General features: G+C 41.4%; 1 protein-coding gene across 1 annotated transcript in view; it reads right to left on the bottom strand.

The window, feature by feature from the left end:
• The window catches only part of LAMA3 (laminin subunit alpha 3), a 205,905-nt gene that overhangs the window by 117,886 nt on the left and 66,023 nt on the right, over positions 1 to 21,996 (bottom strand). Inside the window, exons 14-24 of the mRNA XM_066578034.1 lie at positions 21,310 to 21,444; positions 20,821 to 20,958; positions 16,891 to 16,937; positions 15,892 to 15,979; positions 14,818 to 14,870; positions 14,215 to 14,320; positions 12,520 to 12,619; positions 11,112 to 11,268; positions 7,266 to 7,398; positions 2,876 to 3,018; positions 1,266 to 1,363 (exon numbers count right to left, since the gene is read on the bottom strand). Of these exons, the coding sequence (XP_066434131.1) occupies positions 1,266 to 1,363; positions 2,876 to 3,018; positions 7,266 to 7,398; positions 11,112 to 11,268; positions 12,520 to 12,619; positions 14,215 to 14,320; positions 14,818 to 14,870; positions 15,892 to 15,979; positions 16,891 to 16,937; positions 20,821 to 20,958; positions 21,310 to 21,444 (1,198 nt within the window). The remainder of the gene's footprint in view (positions 1 to 1,265; positions 1,364 to 2,875; positions 3,019 to 7,265; positions 7,399 to 11,111; positions 11,269 to 12,519; positions 12,620 to 14,214; positions 14,321 to 14,817; positions 14,871 to 15,891; positions 15,980 to 16,890; positions 16,938 to 20,820; positions 20,959 to 21,309; positions 21,445 to 21,996) is intronic.

The following is a 21,996-nucleotide window of genomic DNA, read 5'->3' as shown; positions in this document are numbered from 1 at the left end:
AAAGCCATCTTTTGAATGAGAATCCTGTCTAAATATGCCCATCTTCTGCTGTCCATGGTGCTGAATTCTTCACGGGCAGCTAGAGATTACATTGTTTTCTCTTAGCAGCCCCCTGGCTGATACAATGGAGCTAATTAGAGAGCTCCGAACTTCTGCTGAGTTCTGCAACAGCTCCCAGAAGCTCATTTGCATGTAAATGAAGCTGATAAAGTACTAATAACAATTAGTGCCTATTAGTACTTTATGCAAAACGATTACTGATCTTTCAATCCTTTGAAAGATTATCTGTGTGTAAATGGGCTTTAAGTCCACTCTTTCCTAGATTTGCATTTACATTGTATTAGCTCTCTATATCTGGAGCCCAGACACCGTATTTTGTTGTTCAATTGATGCAGGAGTAGATATATATATGTATATATATTGCTAATGATATAGAGGTAAAGGAGAAGATAGCTATATCTGCAGGAGGGGATTGATAGAGGTAAAGCTAATATCAGATGAATATCTTACTTCTTTTTTTTTTATGGCCGGCTCTGCACTGTTACAAGCAGGCAGCCCCTTCAGAGTGTGACCATATGAAAGTTCTAGCAGTTCTGGAGGAGTACCATGTGCAATGTGAACTAGGAGACTTGTAGATCAGGCTGCATTCCCACGGAAAGGGGTCCTTCACATGGGTGAAATATTTCTGCAACACCGCTGTGGAATTTGCTGCCATGTGGAAAATTCCAAACCAAAATCCACATGGAGTATGTGTGCCTTTTGATGCAGAACTGAAAATGGCAGAATTCTGGTAGCAACTTTGCATCCAAATCTGCACTCAGGCATATAGAGTTCGGTGTGGAGTTTTCAGGACAGTAAATTCTGCTGCATGTTGTGCAAATATTCCTCCCGTATGAAAGGTCCCTAATGCTCCCCTGTAACATGGCAGACAGTAAACTGGGGAGAAGGAGTGATCTGCAGCTCAAATGGCTGAGCGTCAATAGAACATACTCCAAAAAATCACTGCAGGCAAGGATCGAAGATTGTTTTCACTGAAAGAGTGCTTAACAAGTAATCTGAAATCGTCATTTACAAACTGACATTTTGCTGGGATGAGAAGGCCGATACAAGAAAATAAATTCCTATTTAATTATAGAATAAAACTATAGTGCTCCACGAGGTCCATTCTCTGTGGTCACAGTTTACACCGTGGTGATCAGAAGAAGTATCATCAGGTCAGATGCACTTCATAGTACAGTAGAAGATGATTGCAGTCCTAGACTTACTTTGCCCCCACGGGTCCACTGTAGTCACACGGCTGTGTAACACTCAGCTGTAGAATGGAGGCTTCATAGTAATCACTGGGCAGCAGCACAAGGTAATCCTACAAGGGAATTCGATTACATGTGTATCCTCTGTCATATCATTCACAAATCCGTTATTTTGCATCAACTGATAGAACTAATATAAAAGCTGAATAGAGCTGTGCTGTATCTTCTTAGATAAGTCCTGCTTTTATTTCTCAAGATGTACAGCATTGTACTATTTGTCATTGTAGATGTGGTCACCATGCTGGGAAATCATTCTAGAAGACTGAACAGGACGGTTAATAAAATCAATATTGTAGTTGCGTTTTGGTAATAAAGTATATTAACGCCTTATGGGCAATGCCTGTTTGGGCCTTAATGACCAACTAGTTTTTCAGTTTTTTTCATTGTCGCAGTCCTACAGCCATAACTTTTTTCCATTGACAAAGCCATATGAGGGTTTGCTTTTTGCGGAAAAAATTGCATTTTTTAATAACATTTTTAGGAGCATGTAATGTGTTGTATAACGTTTAATTCTCGTAGGGGGATTGCATGTTTATGTCTCAATTATCGGAGCACAATGAGGGCTTGTTTTTTGCGGGCTTCATTTATCCAATTTTTGGGAACATATAACATATTGATTGCTTTTTATTCTAGAGGCAAGATTAAAAAAATCTGCAACTCTGGCATGTTTTATAGTTTTATTTTTAATGGTGTTGACTGTGCAGTACAAACTTGTAAAATTAATTCCGCAGGCTAGTACGATTATGTCAATACCAAATTAATATAGGTTTTTATTTTGCAACTTTTTCACATTTAAAAAAAAAAAAAAGTGTTTCTTTTATAGCTGCATTCAAAGACCCTTAACACTTTTTTTTTGTCAAAGGTGCTGTGTTGGGGCATCCATTTTCGGGATGAGCTGTTCTTTTTCAACCTTTTGTTGATCCATACGACATTTTGCTTGCTTTCTATTCTGTTTATTGTAGGGTGAGATAAGCAAAATTAGCTGATTTCACCCGTTTTTAAAAAAAAAAAAATTTTCATGGCGTGTACCATGCAGATTAATGTACTACCTTTTTTGGGTCATTACGAACATGGCAATACCAGATACACATGAGCGTATGTGTATTTACAAGTGCATGAATCTTTGCTGAATGGACATTGCATATTTGTGAGTAGTGAGTGTTTACTGTACTTTTGGGGGGGCAAAGCGCCTCCTAGTGGATTTGAAGGTTTGTGACAGCAAAATGAAGTTATGACTGCTATAAATATTAAATTAATCAACACTGAGTATTGGCCCTAAAATGACATTATGATGAAAGCATGGGATTCACTATAACTGAACTAGTCATCACACACTAATCACACAGAGAAACATTGTGGTGAGTTGCAAGCTGTCTATTGAAGAATTCTAGAAGCACTGACAAATATCAGATATTAGATTTAAGCCTAGCATCTATTTAGAGGTGCTTTGCAGCTTGTGCAACTGGCAAGGCATGCTGGGAGTTGTAGTTTAGCTGGTGTGCAGAAGTTGCTGAGCACTGCTATACAGTACTGCAATGTGTGTGATGTAAAAGCAACAAACTTACCAAAAGAACTCCTTCTACAGAAATTGTAATTATCCAGTTTCCAGGCACCAAAGAGAACGGCTCTGCAAAGCTTTTTCCTGGCACAGTCAGGAATGCTGGCTCTGTGCTTGGCGGGAACACAATGTCTTTGACATCAAATGAACCTATAGATTATAAACACTTCAGAATTTGAGATTTAAAGAGGGTTTCCAGGAAAAATACTATTGCTCACCTATTCTCATGATAGGTCATGAATATTGGATCAGCCAGCTCCCCTGCTCGGGACCCTGGCCGATCAGCTGATCGGGCGTTCGCTGACAGCGTCACAAATAGACAGGGAGAGCGGAAGCAGATGCTCCGACGCCTGGCGCTTGTAACTGCAGGCACAGCTGTCATTGAAATCAATGAGGGTAGGTCATCCCTAGTATTTCTATATTTGGAATATAATGAAGTCTTTCTGACAATTCTGAATGGGTGTGTCAGTCTTATTAACAAGTTTACATAATATTCTGGTATTTGGAATAATGTACTGTGTATATTTTATCAATATCGAAATATGTGCCCATAGAGAGTAACTAATTTATTGTTAAGTAACTTCCTGCCGTTAACTCTTCAGTTAAATTAGAAGACACCTAAAAAGATCTTTTTATCTGTAAACCTGAATGTCAGGCTGAATTGACCTTATATGATTGGACCCATAACTTTTTCATTTTTCCATTGACCAGGCCATATGAGGGCTTGTTTTTTGCGGGACAGGTTGTACTTTTTGATGGCATCATTTTTGGGTATATATAATGTATTGCATAACTTCTGTAAAAAAATTTGTAGGGAGATTGGGGGAAAAAAAGAAATTCTGCCATTTGTTTTTTCGATTTCATTTTTACAGCGTTCAGCGTGCAGAATAAATAAAAAGATAGCATTATTCCGGCGATACCAAGTTTATACAGTTTTTTTATGTTTTGCTATTTTTGTACATTTGCAACATTTTTTTTTCTTAAAGGTTTGCTTTTGTTTCGCCACATTCCAAGAGCCGTATTCTTTTTATTTTTCCATTGCCAGAGCTCTAGAAGGCCTTGTTTTTTGCGGGATGAACTCTACTCTTCATTTATCTAATTTTTAGGAACATGTAAAATTTTTATGGCTTTTTATTCCATTTTTTCTAGTGGCAAGATTAACAAAATCTGTAATTCTGGCATGTTTTTTATTTTTATTTTTCACTGCATTCTCTGAGCAGTATAAATAATGTATTAAAGTAATTCTACAGGCCGGTACGATTATGACAATACCAAATTGTGATAGGTATTTTTCTTTTTCATGACTTTTTCACACTTTAAAAAAAAAAAAAAAAAAAGTCATAAAAGTTTAAATCACCCTCCTTTTGCCATATCTATAATAAAAAAATCTAAATCATAAAAGAAAAATAGATATTTGGTATCGCCGTGTCCGTAAAAGTCCGATCTATCAAAGTAGTGCACTATTTGCCCCGCACAGTGAACGTAGTCCGAAAAAAAATATAAAGAACGCCACAAATGCACTTTCAGTCACCCTGTCTCCCAGAAAAAATGCAATAAAAAGCAATCAAAAAGTTGTATGTATTCCGGATTGGTGCTAACTAACGTAAACTACAGGACATCTCGCAAAAAATGAGCCCTTGCTTAAGTACGTGGACGGAAGAAAAAAAAGCTATTGTGTGCAGAAGATGCAGCAGAAAATTATTTTAAAAAATTGAATGTCTTTGGAAAAAAATACAAGTACTACAGCAAAAAAAACCCCAAACTATACAAGTTTGGTAACGTATTAAATCGCACTGACCCATAGAATAAAGTTATCAGGTCATTTTTGTTGCAGTTTGTGCGCTGTAGAAGCAAATCACACTGAAAGATGGCGGAATGTCATTTTTTTCCCCTTTTACTCCACTTACAATTTTGTAAAAGTTTTTTAGCACATTATATGGTACTTTAAATAGCACCATTGAAAAATACAACTCGTCCCGCAAAAACAAGCCCTCATACAGCGATGTCGATGGATAAATAAAGGAGTTATGATTTAAACGGTGGGAGGAAAAAAAGAAATGGGGAAAATAGAAAAAAAGTGGCCACTTCATTAAGAGGTTAAATAATGTACTAACTTCCTTCTCTGGGTCATTATGATGCAGGGATACCACATGTGTAATTTTATTTTTAATTTTTTACAAAGTAAAGGAAGACAAGTATTTTTATTTTTTAAATATTTTTTAACTTTTTTAAAAAATTCTTGTCCCTTTAGGGAACTTCCACAGAGACCCATCAGGACCCTTCTGATCACATTCCGGGGGTCCAATGGTGACAGCCCTTTACATGCTGCAGTCGCATAGACCGCAGCATTTGAAGGGTTAACACGGCAGAGATCAGAGGTTTTCTCTGATCTCTGCTGTAACAGCTGGTGCCTGGCTGTTCTCTGACAGACAAGCACCAGCTCTCCCTGCCACAGAGACCTTCGGCTTGCTTCTGGCAAGCCTATGCTTTAGGGCAACCTGTAAACAAAGCAGTGCAGGACTTTGAATTTAGAAGCGGGAGATTGCCGGCAGATCGGCAATATCTTCCTGCTTCTGTTTTTCAAAGTCCTGCACTGTTCTGTGTGGTTCTGTGCAGGCAGAGCACAATGCCACAGCTTGTGGCATTGTGCTCTGCAGCTCCCATAGTGAAACATAGCCCGGAAATCTTCCAGGCTATATTTCTATGGGCAGTGGAGCTCGTCCTGGAAAATTTCCGGGCGTGCCACTCAAGGTGTTAAGGGAAAAAAAATCCTTCCTACATATTGTGAAAACCTTTGGTTTTCAGGCAGTCTCATGTTCAGGGAATCTGTATGGTGGAGTTTAGAGACTTCGGACTGCAGAGCTGCATGCCCTCCGTGTGTATCCTATGGTACATCCCTACAGCACTGTACCATGGGTATATTTGGAGAAAGTTTGGATAAATCTCTCTTACAAAATTAGTCTTAACACATCCCATACTCTTGCTGAGAGACACCATCATGTCATACTGAGCACTGCAGTATCAGTGGACACATAGGTGAGGTATTGAGAAGATGCACTAAACATGATAAACATCATGAACACGTGAAACAAGTGCCATAGCAAAAGGACAATGTATTATTTACTATATCATCTGCTATTTATTGTAAATTATTATGTTTACAGTTATTTTCTCCACTTATATTTTTTTCCTTAAAAAGGTATATTTTTTTATTTTTTCAGTATTCTCTGTATTATGTGGTGCCTCAAACTATGTAAATAGACTTTCCACCTGAGAAATATATTTGTAAAACAAGAGAAAATTCTATAATTTAAAAGCAAATAAGATAAGGACTTAAAATATGCTTCCTCTGCCAAGCTTGTGCGTGCATCCAAAATATCGTACAGGCCTCAGTCACACGAGCGAAAAAAAACCCGCTGCTCGCATTAGCGGAAAACGCGTGAATGGGCGAAGTTTGCGCATGAACTTTGCCTGTTCACTGGAGCAGCTGCTCCACAAAGGTCCCCTCATCACTGAACGCCGACAGCACTGTCACAGTGTTCAGTGATGAGGGGACTGCAGAGGGCACAAAAGAATCCCTTGCCAAAGCAGTCACAGCTGTGACAGCTGTGGCAGAGGACTGCGATGCCATCCCATTGCTTTCAATGGGGCCGGCGCTGTGGCAAAGGAGCACATCTTCTCTCTATGTTTTCAATGGTGTCGGCGCTGCTGTCGCCGGCCCCATTGACAACAAGGTGAAGCCCCTGGATGTGACAGCATCCAGGGGTTTCACATTCAAGGAATCCCCTGCTGCAGCTGTCACAACCGCAGCATGGGATAGTGATCCGCTCCAATTGCTTTCAATGTGGCGGCAGTAGTGCTGGGATGGCACCACACTCCTCTGCAGTCCCCTCATCACTGAACACTGTGATAGTGCTGTCACAGTGTTCAGTGATGAAGGGACTCCTCGCGGGGATTAACGGAACCGTCCGGGAGTGCCCTCATCCCTGCGGGGACGAAGGAGTTAACAGCAGGAGATTTAAAAGGTGCTTCTGGCCAGAAGCACCTTTTAAATGCCCTGCTGTAAGCAGCGAGGAACCTATTCCATGTACAGGAGTTTCCATTAACTCCTGCTCCCATAGGAGTCAATGGAAACTCTTGCAAAACGTGCACCAACAGCGCGCACCATGCCTTATCTTTTTTAGGTGTGCGCTGTTTTGCGCTTCAAATTCCGCACATATAACCCATTGGTTGTTTTAGAAGCGTGCATTATGTGCGCGCAAAACACACGCTGGTCTGAATGAGGCCTCAAAAGGACCTGACAACCTTTATATATTATAATGCCAGAATTCTCTAATGGTGATTTGTGTCTTAGTGTTTACATGCACTTATGTTATCGGATGATATTTTGCACTCACCTTTGGATGAGCGAGATCTCTGAGCTGTAATCTGTCCACTTATTGCATTTACATCAGGATTAACGTATCTTAATATAATACGAAACAAGTTGAGGTTGGACTTGCCCACGGTAACTGGTACCCTCACTTCATTCTGTGGAAATATAAATGGTGTGAATGAAGCTAATTTAATGGGACACTCACACATATATATGAAAAGCTTGAGCATGGAAGTTAGGGCGGCTTCACACAAGGCTATGTGAAATGCACATATTTCAGCGCAACATATGTGCGCAGAGAACGAGGCACTTTTGCGCATTTTACTGTATTATTTTGCGCACGCAGAACATGTTCATATGGGTGTGGGACACCCCCCAAGCCCTGATTTAAAAGGCTATTTAGCCTAATCAGGTCTAGAGCTGTTCTTTTCTCTGCGGTTTTATGCTATATTTCACGCATACAGTCACGTATTGAGTGCGCATTTGTACATCCCCATTTATTTCTAAGGGGCCCTTTGGTGCGCAAATACGCAGAAAAAGAAAGCGTGTCCTATTTTTTTTTTGCATCTGCACAAAATGCGTGCAAAAATTCATTAATGCGAGTAAACCCATTCACATCAATAGGTTCTTTTCCTGTGTATTGCGTGCAAATCCACTCGTCTGAAGCCGCCCTTACACCTATTCTACTGCTTCTACTTACACACGTTTGTAGAAGAATATACTGTATATACCCATACTTACATTACTTAGTAAAGCATGCAGCATTTCATCACATTATAAAATGAAGAAGCTACTGCCTTAGGGCTTATGCAAGCAGCCATATCATGGGCCGCACCTTCTGTTGAAGTACATGGGGTCTCTACTGTAAACGGTATACTGATTGATAGAGCTTGACCCATTACATATAGGTTGCAGTGCTATACATACGCAGTGTTATCCGTGTATAGATACCCTGTGCATTAAACATTTCATACAAAGCCACAGACAGATTTTCTGTACAAATAAAAACTATCATGGCATCGAGCACCAAATGCTCAATGTAAGGGGCCATGCTTCTATGGGAAAATATCTAATGTTTTCATACATATGGCCCCCGTGTAGCAACATACAGAATTTATTTGGTTCCATTCTAGAAAGGTGCAGGGAAGAAGGATGGCCCCTATGTATAATTGTACAGGCTCAGTGAAAAAGGCTTGGCCTTGTGCCCTAACTTGTATTTTGTTAAAGCGAACCTCTGGGACTAGAGGGGGCAGTTATATAACTTGCTGTGCCAATGTTACTTTGAACTATTCTAGGTCCCATTTTTGGTTGGTTAAGATGCCAACGCAATCTTCCCACTATTTAATCTGCACAGTTCATTGGTAGGTTTAGACTACCAGTGCACTATATCTTCTTTCCAATTGGCCAGCACTGCTCACATGATCTTCACTGGCCAATCAGAGCGCAGTGAACATTAGGTAGCTAGAAATTTGCAGCAGACATCTTGGACAGCCAAAACTGAGGCTAAGAATCAGCAGATGGGAGGGACAATGGCACAGAATAACAACTGCAGGTAATATACCCCGTCTCTAGTCTTGGGTCAGAATTATATACGAGGATCAGGGGATTCTTTCTTCAGTGATCCATCCAAAAACCTCTTGGGAATATATTCAGGATTCTAATCTAGAATTAAAAAAACAGCAAAAGCAGACAGATGTAGAGAGACAATACAGACGGATTATTAGTGGAAGAGGAAGAAGAAAAGGTCCTTAACACGAATGGGTGAGCTTTGAAAGGAAAGTCTTTAGAAAGGTACTTTTACATGAGGATCTAGTAGCACTGTGAAGTTCTTATTTAGGTTTATTATCATAACTCTATGGTGTTTCTCATGTCACATCGACTGAACTGGGATCCCAGTGTTCTTCCCAACATTGTGTCTGTTCAGATTGTGGCTCAGGAGGTCAAAATTCAAAGACCTCCATTGATGTAAACCTTTGATGTCAAACTCAGCTGGGACCCCCATCAACTGAGAGAAGTGTGGAGTTGAAGTACACTGAATGGCCACTTTATTAGAGACACCTGCCCTTTCACGATTGGATGCATGCAAATTAAGCACATGACCTCAGAATGTGCAGGATAAAATCAAGTCAACATGTTTTCCAAAGATCAGTTTTAGGGTGAATCTACATTGGAAAAGGAAAATCAAGGTATGTGAATGACTTTGAACGAGGCCTGGTCATCGGTGTTAGACTAGCTGGGGCCAGGATTTCACTGCCAAACTTGTAGGGTTGAGAATATACTAAGAATGGAGTGTGTGGTTAAGGAAAACCATTCAGTAAAAGAGAATCCCGTGGATGTAAACATTCTGTCGATGGAAGGGGTCTGAGGCAGATGTCAAGAATGATTTTGAGGAACGTTAAGCACATTGCTCCAGCTAACATGTCTGAATGCATATCTCATGGTTCCTTAGCATGGATGGACTAGAACAGCAGAGAACTAGTGTGAGTGCCATTGCTGTCTACAAGAAAGACAAGACTCCAGTGGGCACAAAAATGGATCCCTAAGCAATGGAAAAACATTACCTGGTCAGATAAATCTAGATTTCTGTTGCACCATGTCGATGGGAGGGTCAGAATTTGGTGTAACCGGCATAAATTGATGTACAACCATTTAATTTGTGGCCATTGCAAGAAGCTATACTGTTCGCGTGGTTCACTATACCTGCAAAGTGATTACAACACCTAGTAGAATCTGTGCCATGATGAACTGTCAGAAAAGGTCCAACACGCTACTAGGTGAGCGCCTCTAATAAAGTGTCCATTCAATACATATTACAATTATATCAAAACTATAAAAGGCTGTGTACAATGTTGGCCACATTTACTCTGAGATGGTTAACGGTAAGCAAGGCCAATTAACAAATATTTAATCAAGGGGAAAAAATTGCTTTAGCCTCAAAACTTACAGATCCTCTGTAGATAATAGAAGCCTCAGAAGAAGTAATCGCAGTGTAACTGAGTCATTCCTTTTACAGGCATTTAGGAAAGTGAGCAGAGCATGCTAAGAAGATGAAAGAAGGTAATACAAGCTGCAGACAAGCAGAGCCAGGCCTGGGTGAAAAGAGACAAAGCAGAATAAGAGACAGATGTGATTACCTCATTCTCTGCCTCTCAATGAGCAGTAATGTAAGGAGGCAAAAGGAACTGCAAGATTTATATGGGGTTGGCTGGACTAATTGTGATAGGATTCAGCATGTACTATACCGTACGTCGTCAGAAGTGTTTGTCAACGAATCAGAAAATTACAATCCCCAGCCTATGTATAACATGTTTATACTCCTTTGTGGTTTTATGTGTTTCTTCATCCTTATCTTTTCTCCTTAGGGAGAGCACCTAGATGGTGAGGGAGGGCATTCATGCTCCTCTGGGTAATATGCAAATAAGGGAGATGGAATAATACCTCCATAGTGCCTTGTAACAATGACTGGGAATTGAAAGCAAAAACATTTTCAAATACTTTGTTACACAATTCCTGATGAAGAGAGCTGAGCAGTCTCGAAAACAAACTCATTCTTCTAGCCAAAATGTATCATATCTACAAGATTATGTTGTTTGCCTCATTGAGAGCAAGAACATTTTCATTCATCTTTGAAGGACTGCCTGTTTACTGTGAATGAAGGCGGACATCCGGAAGTGATCTCCAGTGCGCTCCACTCAGTGAGCGAATATTGCCCGTATGAGCATGGGGGTATTGGCAGCACAATCATGTGGTCACTGGCTGCTGTTGGTGAGGAGGGTTTTGGCCATAAGCTGTTTTCACTGTACGGAGGCACAGCTTTAGATTAGTGTGGACCTGGAAGAAGATTGCTGTCTCATTGCGACGCTCTTACTTGTAAGGAAGACATCTGTGCATATCCCCGCCAGCTGAATCCTGGAAACTCTTGAGAATTATATCCAAAGCGGACAGCCCTTCCACTAGAAGACGTGCCATCCTCAATTTCAAATATCATTTGATGGAGATCAGGGAAGTAGTAATTCTGCTTAGGCCTGCGAGCAGAGAGATTTATTTATTGGTTAACGCTATTAGGAAATATTTTACTTCTAACCATCACATACAGAAGTTATATAATGTTGGATCCTTTCTGCAGTGCAGCACAATTTGTATCCACAACAAGAGACAATCCTTTATATGCAGTTTTTAAATGTGGACATTAGACATTTACTAGTAGGAGATCCCAATAAGTGTCTGCCATCTGATTGAAAATCTAATGGGATGTCACCTGCAGATATGTGACAAAGTTGCCTGCAAATGCTACTACTATTATATATACAACTGCAAGGTAAGCAAACAAGATGAAAAGGCAATAAGATCCATGCATATGGCCATATTAGGACTTTGTCTTGTACAAGAGCTGTAATAGGGCACTCTATTATACCTTTGATTTCTTGTGGAGGCACCGTAAAGAATTTGCCTGGGACTTTTACTATTGATAACCTACAATAGGTCATCAGTAGTTTATCGGTAGGGGTTCACTGCCTCGTAATCCTGATAATCAGGTGCTCATCGGCCTAGCTGTTAGTGTGGAAAGCGCTGGAAGCACATAACGCTGTCAACATTGCAGTGGACCGGTTTGGTATTGCAGGCACAGCTCTCATTGAATTCAATGGGAGCTGTGCTTGCAGTACCAGTCTGGGCCACTACACTACAGACAGCACTATCTGCTTACAGCACTGACAGTTGGCCTGTTGAACAACTGATAGGCAGGGATCACAGACAATGGACCCTTGCCAATCAACTATTGTTCTATTCTGAGGATAAGTCATCAAAAGTAAAAGTCCTGGACAACTGCTTTATCGACTTTTTATCATGGAATACAACAGAAAAAAAACATGGCATCGGACTGAGTAATTCTCCCATAGAAGGATTATGGCTCTGTACTGAGAAGTTATCCAGGTACAGTGCACTGCCACATGGGCTCCATTCCAGTATGTATGAGCCATTACTAGATGTGATAAGCTCTGCTAAGTCAGCATTAAACCCTATGCCCCGGGGTTCTCTCCCGAAAACAGCATCCAGAAGGAATGGGACCATAGACTTTCATTAGTGAAGCAGAGACCCATAAGCTCTAAGACTCATCAGGTTTCCATTCCTTGATTTGACTAAGCTATTCTGTCCGATGCAAATGCCAGAAAGGAACAGAAGTCTTCTCACACAAAGACCTTTACTGGACTCCATCTGACTAATGAAAGTCTATGATTCTTATCATCTGCTGGCTGATAACATGTAAATATACTTACTGGTTACAGTTCTGGCCTTCAATATTATTTCTGCAGTTACATCTTCCTGTGGCCTCATCACAAACATGGCTTAGGGATCCCCCAACGTCACACTGACAACCTGTGATACAATATTGAGACTGATGAGCCATCACTATATACAATTACCTGTACAGTTTAGGTTTTGAATACAATATATTTTATCCAAGTTACAGCATGAAAATCATCTCAGCTTCGGTCACAATCTTCCACTATCATTACATTTAGGCTTGGTTCACACTGGACGGATTTGCCACGGAAATTCCGCGCGGAATGTATGAGCGGCAAATCCACCTGTGGCTCCTAATCCTGGGGTTAGCCAGCCATGTGGACGAGTTTTTGCAAAAATCTTGTCCACACGGGGTGGCCAATCTGTCGCGGCAAAGCCAGGTGGAACCGGCGATGCGGCACGGAATTGACAGCCACATCATGGTAATTCTTTTTTTTTCTGTTGTGGCCTCACTCCTTTCTATGGGGAGAGAAAGTCGCAATGGAATGCCGGTGGCCGAACCGCTCCAAAATACTGGCAAAATACTTTTATAGTAAACCACGTGGCCTCCAAGAGTGCTAACCTCAATATTCAGTGACTTCCTTTTATTTACGGGTCTAAGGCTTCCTTCACACAGGATTTTTCATGCTTTTTTGTAAGACAAATAATACCAGAGAAATCGCCTGCGGTTTGCGCTGCCATGTTTTAGTCACACGTGTTTTTTCTTTGGTGTTTTGCCCCTAAAAACCGCTTGTAAAAAAAGCCACTGCTTTTCTAAGGCTAGTTTCACACGGGCGATCACGATATCACCGTGAGAAAATCGCAGCAAGATCGCAGTTATTGAGTGTCAGCGACATTTTGCCTTGTGAAAAATCGCACATAGCTCTGAAGTCAATAGGAGTCTCTAATGTTAAAAATACATCGCACGGGAATCGCAAGTTTGTGTGTTGCGATGTAATAAAAAGGAGGCTTCACAGGAAAACATGGGGTAGAAAAAAAACCGCTGAAAGATAGGACATGCCACGATTTTTTTCTCTCACTACATCGCATGAGTGAAAACATCACAAATGGGAATGAAACCTTCTGCCCGGCAGCATCCGTGTCATGTTACCTTAAAATCCGTCTCTACATGTCTTATTGGTATAGTTGAAATTACTAGTAGTGTTGTGAAATATGATTTATAGTCTCATGTAATGTAAGCCATGCGTTTCGCACGGTATTTCCAAAAATAGGACAACGCAGAAAGATAGGGCATCCCGCGATTTTTTTTTCTCTCGCAACATCGCATGAGTGAAAACATCACTAATGTGAAGCAAAGCATTGAAAGGTATGGGATTCACATACATGCGTTTTGTAGCTCTGTCGCATTGCTGGAAAGTCGCACAATTTTGTAGCCCGGGTGAAAGTGACCTTAAGTCCTCATTTATTCAGTAGTTATCCCTGTTAACACTTACTTAAAAATATGAGAACTTTCACATGGGTGTAACTTTCTGCATTCCGCACCACAAGTCACAGTACATTGTACAGTTTTGGGTGGATTTGCTGCAGAATGGAAATGGCTTAAATCTGTTAGCCCTGTGGATTTTGATGTAGGATTCCGCAGTGGCGAATTTCGCCCATGTGAAAAGGCCCTCATGCAGACTGAACTGTAGTTCAATAGTGTTCTTGATTTGCTAAGGACAACTTACCTTTACATCCAAAATAGTTCTTGCCATCTAGGTTAAAGTATCCCTCTCTGCATGATTCACATGATGGTCTGCGGGCGTTTGGTTTACAATGGCAAACTCCTTCATTCTGAAAATAAAGTGGCAACATTTGTATCAATATAATGAAATATTAAACTCTTCAGCCTCCTGCGGATGGGCGGAAATTCCACGGCCCGATTTCCCGCGGAATTTCCGCCCATGTCCGTTGCCATAGAAAACAAGTCGCGGCATGTCCTATTTCTGTGCAAGTCTCACAGAGGCCCGCACAGAAACATCACTAGTGACGTGCTGGCTCCACTCTGCACACGCGCCGGCTGGGCGGCAGCCGGCATATAGCAAAGAGGGAAGATGCTGGGAGCAGGTGAGCCGCAGCGGTCACTGCAGGGGCACGGGTCGGATTCCACTGCGAGAATTCTCGCAGAGGGGTCCGATGCAGCCGGCCTTCAGAATTGCTTCATTAAGCTTGTTTATTGTAATGAAGCAGAGCTGAAATACCAGACGAAGCCTACAGACAAGAGTGGCGCTGTTCACTGGAAAAGTTTTTACAAATCTCATACAACCCCTTTAAGTATATATTATTATTACCTGGTGACATTCACCTATTCCACTTATTGTTCCTTCGACATCACAATCACAGTCTGAAAAGAAAAGATTTCTCATTAATGTACTTCTTGCAGGCTATACATGTAACATAATAGTACCAATCACATACAGGTGCAAGAAAACTTATGGGATCCCTTATAGAGTCACCTGGATTTCTGCATTTATCACTAATAAGGTGTGGTCCAATTGACAAATTTTGGACAAACACAATCTAACCAAACTAATAACACAAAAACAGTTGTACAGTTCATGTCATTACTGAGCACATTGGGTTACATTTATTAAGACCGGCATTTAAATAAACCAGTGATAACAGTGAGCTACAAGAGATGTGCCTAACGTATAATGAGGCGTGCGCTTACTAACAAATTTAAGGGAACCTGTCACGTCCCCACAGCACCATAAACTAAGCCGGTAAGGTATTTTTTTTATACTCACCAGCGATCCAGCGCTGTCACCCCGTTAATCGCGCAGCGCAAACAAGCGTGCACTCACCCATAGACTTGTATAGGAGAGTCCGTGCACGGCACTCTAAAAAGAGACAGATTTTCATGCTGAAGGACGCAGCTACATCTCCCGCCCTGCTGCCTGCCACATACCCTAACAGCACCCGCCCCCGTTCCGCCTCCTCTCATTGCAAATAGTGCAGAGGGGCGGAGAGGGGGTGGAGAGGAGGCAGAGAGGGGGCGGGAGCTCAGAGCACTGCTCCCAGCTCTTCCAGCCTTCTCCCCCTGCAGAGAGAGATGCCGTATATCAGTTGGGTGTGAAAACCCAGCCGATATAGGGTCGTCTGAATGCACCCTAATACCGAGGTTCACTTAGTTTTTTTCCTGCTCTGTAGATGGTCACTCAATGTGTTCAATTAAAAAAAACATGACTAGTACATCTGTTTGTGTGTTTTAGAATAATTAGATTGTGTTTGTCTATAATTGTTACTTACAGCAGATCACAATCAGACCACATTTTATGAGCAATTAATGCAGAAATCCAGGTAATACCAAAGGCCTCACTTACTTTTTCCTGCAGTTGTACTTGGAGCTAGAAATGGTGTCTTACCAATGCAACCTTCATCTAAATTCCAGTATAATGGTTTGCAGCGGTCACAAATTACACCCTCCACTCTCGGCAGGCATTGGCAGAAACCCTGCAAAATAAAATTATTCAACTTAATGAGATTTAATTCGTAAAACTATTAAGTTCTCCCAAAAATAAGCTCTACCCTGATTTTTGGGGATTTTCGAGGGAGGAGGTGAGGGAGATTGAAATATAAACCCTACCCCGAAAATAAGCCCTAGCCACGCTACATTAAAAAAAGGAATACATTACCAGCAGGCGCGGTCCGGGTCCCTCACGCTGCTCTTGCAGTTGGAGATGCAGCTGGACAATTGATAAATCGCGCCTCCACAATGCGATGGCTGTTGATTGGTTTTTCGAGCGCAGCAGCTTAGCCAATCAATGCAGCAATGGATGAACCAATGCGATGGCTGTGATTGGTTCACCAGGTGCTGCACTGATTAACTGAGCGCAACGCTCTAAAACCAATCACAGGCATCAATTCCTGGAGGCGGGATTTATGAATCCTGTCACCAGGAAGTGATTATGTACGAGTGGCTAGGACTGCAGGAACAGCCAGGACTTCTGGAGAGCGGTGTGAGGGACCCAGACCGCGCCTGCTAGGTAATGTATTCCCATTTTTACCCTCCAGCTCCCCTGCAGGGGAATCCCTTCATCCCCGCTGAGACGAAGGGAGTTCCCAGCAATGAAGCATCTGAATGCATTTTTGTGACAGACGCTCTTTACAGGGGTTTTCTCATCACAGACAAGCCTTTTATATAGCAGCAGAAATGTACTATTACATGACAGCCATTCAAATGACTAAGTGCTGATGTAATATGTAGACTCAACTACCCCAGAGCGGGGTACACTCCCTATGATGTGCATATAGCCTACAAGAGACAACCCCTATAATGTTCAATTATTGCAGAAACAAAAAGTCATTAACTAATAGACAACAAAACTGTACAAGTAAAGGCAACACAATTAAAGAGAACTTACTACTTGTGAGGTGAGGGTCCCTACAGGGTCACATTCTTCAAAATCATCTAAAGTAAAAAAAAAAAAAGTAAACACTACTGGACAACAAGAGACAGTCTAATGCTTCTAATCAGACTTTCTACTAATTTTACTCCTAATAAAATGTTTTAGGATTAGGAATACTCTACAAACAACTTTGTGAGAACTTTTCTTAGAACTTATACACAGAGCCACATTAACTATTTGTACCATACAGATGCACCATGGCATCCGGCCCCACAGAATCCAGCACCCATAGAAATGAGCCTCAGTGTGCTTCTGATGCCGTAGAGGGGACAGTGGAGATTGTTCTCTCATGCAATCCATGAGTAAAAGGAATGTATAGTGTATTACATACACTGTGCTTTAAGAGGAATATGGTGCCATACAGAAGAACTATATGACAGCTATGCCTTGACAAAATGAACGTCCCTGTCTTCTTCTGATTGGCGAGGTTGCTGGCTTTTAGCCAATCATTTATTGTATTTCTGATTAAAGAAAACAGAACCCCTTTAACACCCTTACGCTTCCTTTAGTCAGAGCTTTTTTGTGGCATTTTTAGATGCTTGTAAAAAAGGCCATGAGTTCCATGCCATACCTACAGCATGCTGCATTCGAGAAAGAAATGGCATGGACCCACAAAAAAATAAAGCAGCATGAGGAAAAATGCCACAAAGAAAAAACGATGTTGGTGGTGTGCAAGAGAATAACGGTTTTCCAGCAACTCGGACAGCATAAAAGATTTTTTTTAGCATTTCATTAAGAACATGGAAAAAAACTAGCAAAGATGTTTAAACATCTACCTGTTCCTAGCAGGAGCTCTTCAAACATTTATGCTGTTTTTTTATTGATGCTCTTCCTAAAATGCTAAAACAAAGAAATCTTTTATGCTGTTAGAGTTGTTGGAAAACCTTCATTTTCTTTTGTGCTTACCAGCAGTTGCTCTCTGCTTCCAATCACCCGGTGGGGTGGAACAGCAAGGCTGGTTGAGTTGACAATATCTCCACTTCAATGTCTCCAATGTGCTTAATATTTCCTACTGATCTAAAACTACCATCTGGTCGCATCGCATTTTGTCAAAAAAGTAGCAAAGCCACCAGAATAGATGCAGTAAATAAACTGGGGTTTTGCAGCATATCTCTAAGTACCTCTAAAGTTGGCCATAGACATTCCCCCAATACGCATAGCATATTGATTTTTCATCTTCAATCATAAAGTTTGTCTGGAAATAGGCCGGAACAGATCTTTACAAAGAACCAATCCCATTCCGAACATTGTCAAAGAATCTGTGGCACATTCTAGGGTTGCTATGGACTTTCCATTTCTTAGCTCCATGTGTTGTGGATTCTGGCCACAGATTTTAGCCATTGAAGGCGATGAGTAAAATCTGTTTTCGATGAAACGCAGGCAAAATTTGTGCAGACTTTCTATCTTGTTCAACGGCATACTTGTTCACAATGTGTGTAAACAACTTTATGATAATCTTAGCTGATCTGGTCAACTTTTGTCAAGTTTGACGACTTAATGTACATTGATATACAGTAATGAACCATGTCATATAGCGTTATTGTGGTTCTACTCCGTATATATTATGAGCTGTTTTGACAAAATAAAAGCCCCCATAATAAACACTAGAAGCTGAATGGGTCTGTTTGATGTTGTGGTTTCCTGAGAAAGCCACAAGTCGCCTACCGTTCTTCTAGGAAAGAAAACAAGATACACTGTAGCTGGTGGTACAATACCATAGACATTTGTCATCAAAGGACGCACCTCATAAAACAATTGTTGTACAATGGTAACATGTGTCACAACAGGGCCTATAAACAGGTGGAATCAATCCAAATATTTCAGAGGAACATCTGACTACGCTCGGTTGGTCTGTACAACAAAGGAGCCTTCGTTGATGGTTTGCTGCACTCTTGTAATAAAGCAGACTTGATTAACAATCTCTGGAGATCTCGGTGATATAAAACAAGCAGCCAGCGCTGATCTCACAAAAGTCCTTTGTCTGTCAGTTGTTTCCCTTAGGACGTTACCTCAAAGCTGAGTAAAATGTCACACACTTTCGTCTTCTTAATAATACTTGGGAAACAAGAAAATCGAATAGTTTGGTAGTAAGAGCACTGGATGTGAGCCCAGATGTCTGAACCAACAGGGAAACCATGCCAAGGAGCCTGCTTTGTGAAATGCATTGTAATGTCTATTAAAGCAAATAACCCAGAACATGCTTGTTTGATTTTGGGAATCTTACAAAGAAAAAAAAGATATATAATTACTCTAGAACTATGGGTCTTACACTCGTGGATGTCCAGCTGTTGCAAAACTATAACTCTCAGCATGTCCCGACAGCCACGGACTACTAACACAGTTATAGGCTTTGCCATAATCCCAATCGAGAACCAAAAAACTTTTGAGAATCCATTTTTTTCTTTGATGCCTCCTATGGCATTATTTAGCATTGTTCAACGTTACCATTTTACAAAGATCTGACTACAATCGCATGACTCTGATCTCATATGACTGTACAGAGAGGATGTGGATGAGTCCTTTACAACTTTAGAGGATGACAACTGAGGGAGAGCCATTCTGATGCTGACAACCCAAACTGATTCAGTGCACAAACACTTAGGTCTGACTGAGAACAGAAATGTCTAACTATATACAACCATAGTCCCTATACTGTAAATACACTCTATGACCATACTCAGTATACGACTATACTCTAACTATACAATCATACTGAAAACAGTTGATATTGATTACTCACATGTAGAAATGAAAGCGGTTTTCCAAGGAGAATACTATTGATGACCTATCCTTAGGACAGGTCATCAATAGTTGATCGGCTGGCTCCGTCACTCTCATTGAAATCCTTGCGAGCCGTGTCTGCAGTTACAAGCACCGACCACTACACAGAGGTAGGCACGGAGACTTCCGCTGCTTCCGCTCCGACCTCTGTGTATTTGCGGCGCTGATAATATGCACCTACCCAGCTGATCAGTCGGGGTCCCGAGCGACGCACCCCAGTCGATCAACTATTGATGACCTATCCTCCCGAGGACAGGTCATCAGTAGTATTCTCCCTGGAAAACCCCTTTAATGTAAAGGCTTGTGCACATGACCATAAACAGCACATATATACAGATGTATGGACCCTACTGTACAGCTCCTTTTTTTGGAGGCATACAAAGCTTTTTTCTCTATTGGATGCCTTACAAAAGCAACTGTATAATAGTTGTGGCATGCTCTGCATCAAGCATTGCTTCTAGGGGAGACTATTTCAGTAGGTACGGCTTTGTGACCAAGACTGAAATTGTAGTATGAACCCAGCTTATCTCTTACAACTCTGCCGGAAACATGTGGGTTGGATGAATGTTTGTAAGATGACTGCATACCTGGCCATTACAGTATATCTAGCTCATAGATCACCATCCTCCATCCAGCATTTACAATGGTTAGTCATTTATAAACCTTAACCCTTTGCAATCCAATTCTGGATTCAGGGTTTCCTAGGGGGCTTTCTCTTTCTGCCATTTTACAATAGCGCCATCTGCTGGCTAGAGCCAGTACTGCAGTATGTAACATGCTGGAGAGGTCCCCGACAACAGAGCAGCCAGTAATATACAGTAAGAATACCCTGCGGGCCGTCTTCTGGCATCGGAGCTGTACAGGCTTCAATCAGAATGTTGGAAGACGTCAGACAGTGGATTGGAAAGGGTTAATCTATTGCAAAAATGTCAGGCACAGGAATTGTTCTTCCATTACTACATGGAACCAAAGTCCTACGGATTTCAGTCTGTGTGGTCAGCTGCACATCAAGAATGCGGACATTCTATAACTTTCTTTTGTGTCTTGTGTGATGCCAATCGTTATCACATCTCACCATCTATCTATATGAGAAAATGAACATACCTTCACAAAAGGGATAGTTATCTAATCCAGGTGAGCAGCGGTCACACGTCTGGCCAGATACCCCTCTTCGGCACTCGCACTGTCCAGTGACAGGGTCACACGTGCTCCGATAAGAGCCTTGAGGGGAACATTGGCAGGCTAAATAATGATACAATTAGTGTTAGAACCCGAGTATATAGTACAAAAACATTTCTTCAGGACTTGAAACAAGGACATTAGTATGAAAAGAGCTTTCTATAAAAGGACTTGCATCACTGGAGTTTATAATCTCACATCTTAAAGTGGAATGTAATCAGATGAATATGCAATAAATATTTTTCCGAAGACTCACCCATCTCTGGTTTCAGTTGGTGATGAACAGATGTAGAACACAAAGGGCACCACATATTGTGTTACCCCAATGTGCTATGCTGTTTTATTACTGCAGTTATCTCATAATGCAGACTAGTTAGACCTCCTGTTGACATTATAATGTTGTGCTAGACTTACCTATACAGAGGGGATAGTTGTAAAAGTTCGGTGCACACTGGTTACATGTCTGTCCAGCATACTGTGGGCGGCAAAGGCATTCTCCTAAGGGTCCACATGAGGGGTCTATGGCACCAATCGAATCACAGTCACATTCTAGGGTTAAAAGAAAAATAGAAATAAAATGAAGAAGTGTTGAATTGATTAAAGCATGAAAGTTGAGTTTGTCAATTAGCACAACTCATGTCACAGCAAAGCAATATATTATCTGTGATTTCTGTATGACTGAGCTGAACCTACAGCATAAAAATGCTCCAAAATGGCTCAAGACAGGAGAATGCATGTGTAGGGAGGGATGGAGGGCTGCAGGCAGGGATGGAGTCTAATGATACAGGACCATTTAGACCACTGTGTTAGGCTTCCCCCCACCCACAGCCCCCTTTCCCTTCTGGTGTACATATGCATTCTGCCGACCTAGGATGGGTTTACATGGATGGGTAATTTTCTGCTTTACCTGGACAATCCCTTTAAAAGGGTTTTCCAGCACTTTCATATTGATGGCCGACCCTTAGGATATGCATCAGATCCCCTTCATTGTGAACCAAGCAGAGTGCCGTACATCGTGCAGTGGCTATGCTTAGTATTGCAGCTCAGCGCCATTCACTTGAATGGAATTGAGCTGCATTACCAAGCAGTCACTGTGATAAC

This window comes from Eleutherodactylus coqui, chromosome 9 (assembly GCF_035609145.1).
Source record: "Eleutherodactylus coqui strain aEleCoq1 chromosome 9, aEleCoq1.hap1, whole genome shotgun sequence".
Lineage (NCBI taxonomy): Eukaryota > Metazoa > Chordata > Amphibia > Anura > Eleutherodactylidae > Eleutherodactylus > Eleutherodactylus coqui.
The sequence above is the reverse complement of the archived record's forward strand: the minus strand, read 5'-3'. Positions and strand labels throughout refer to the sequence as shown.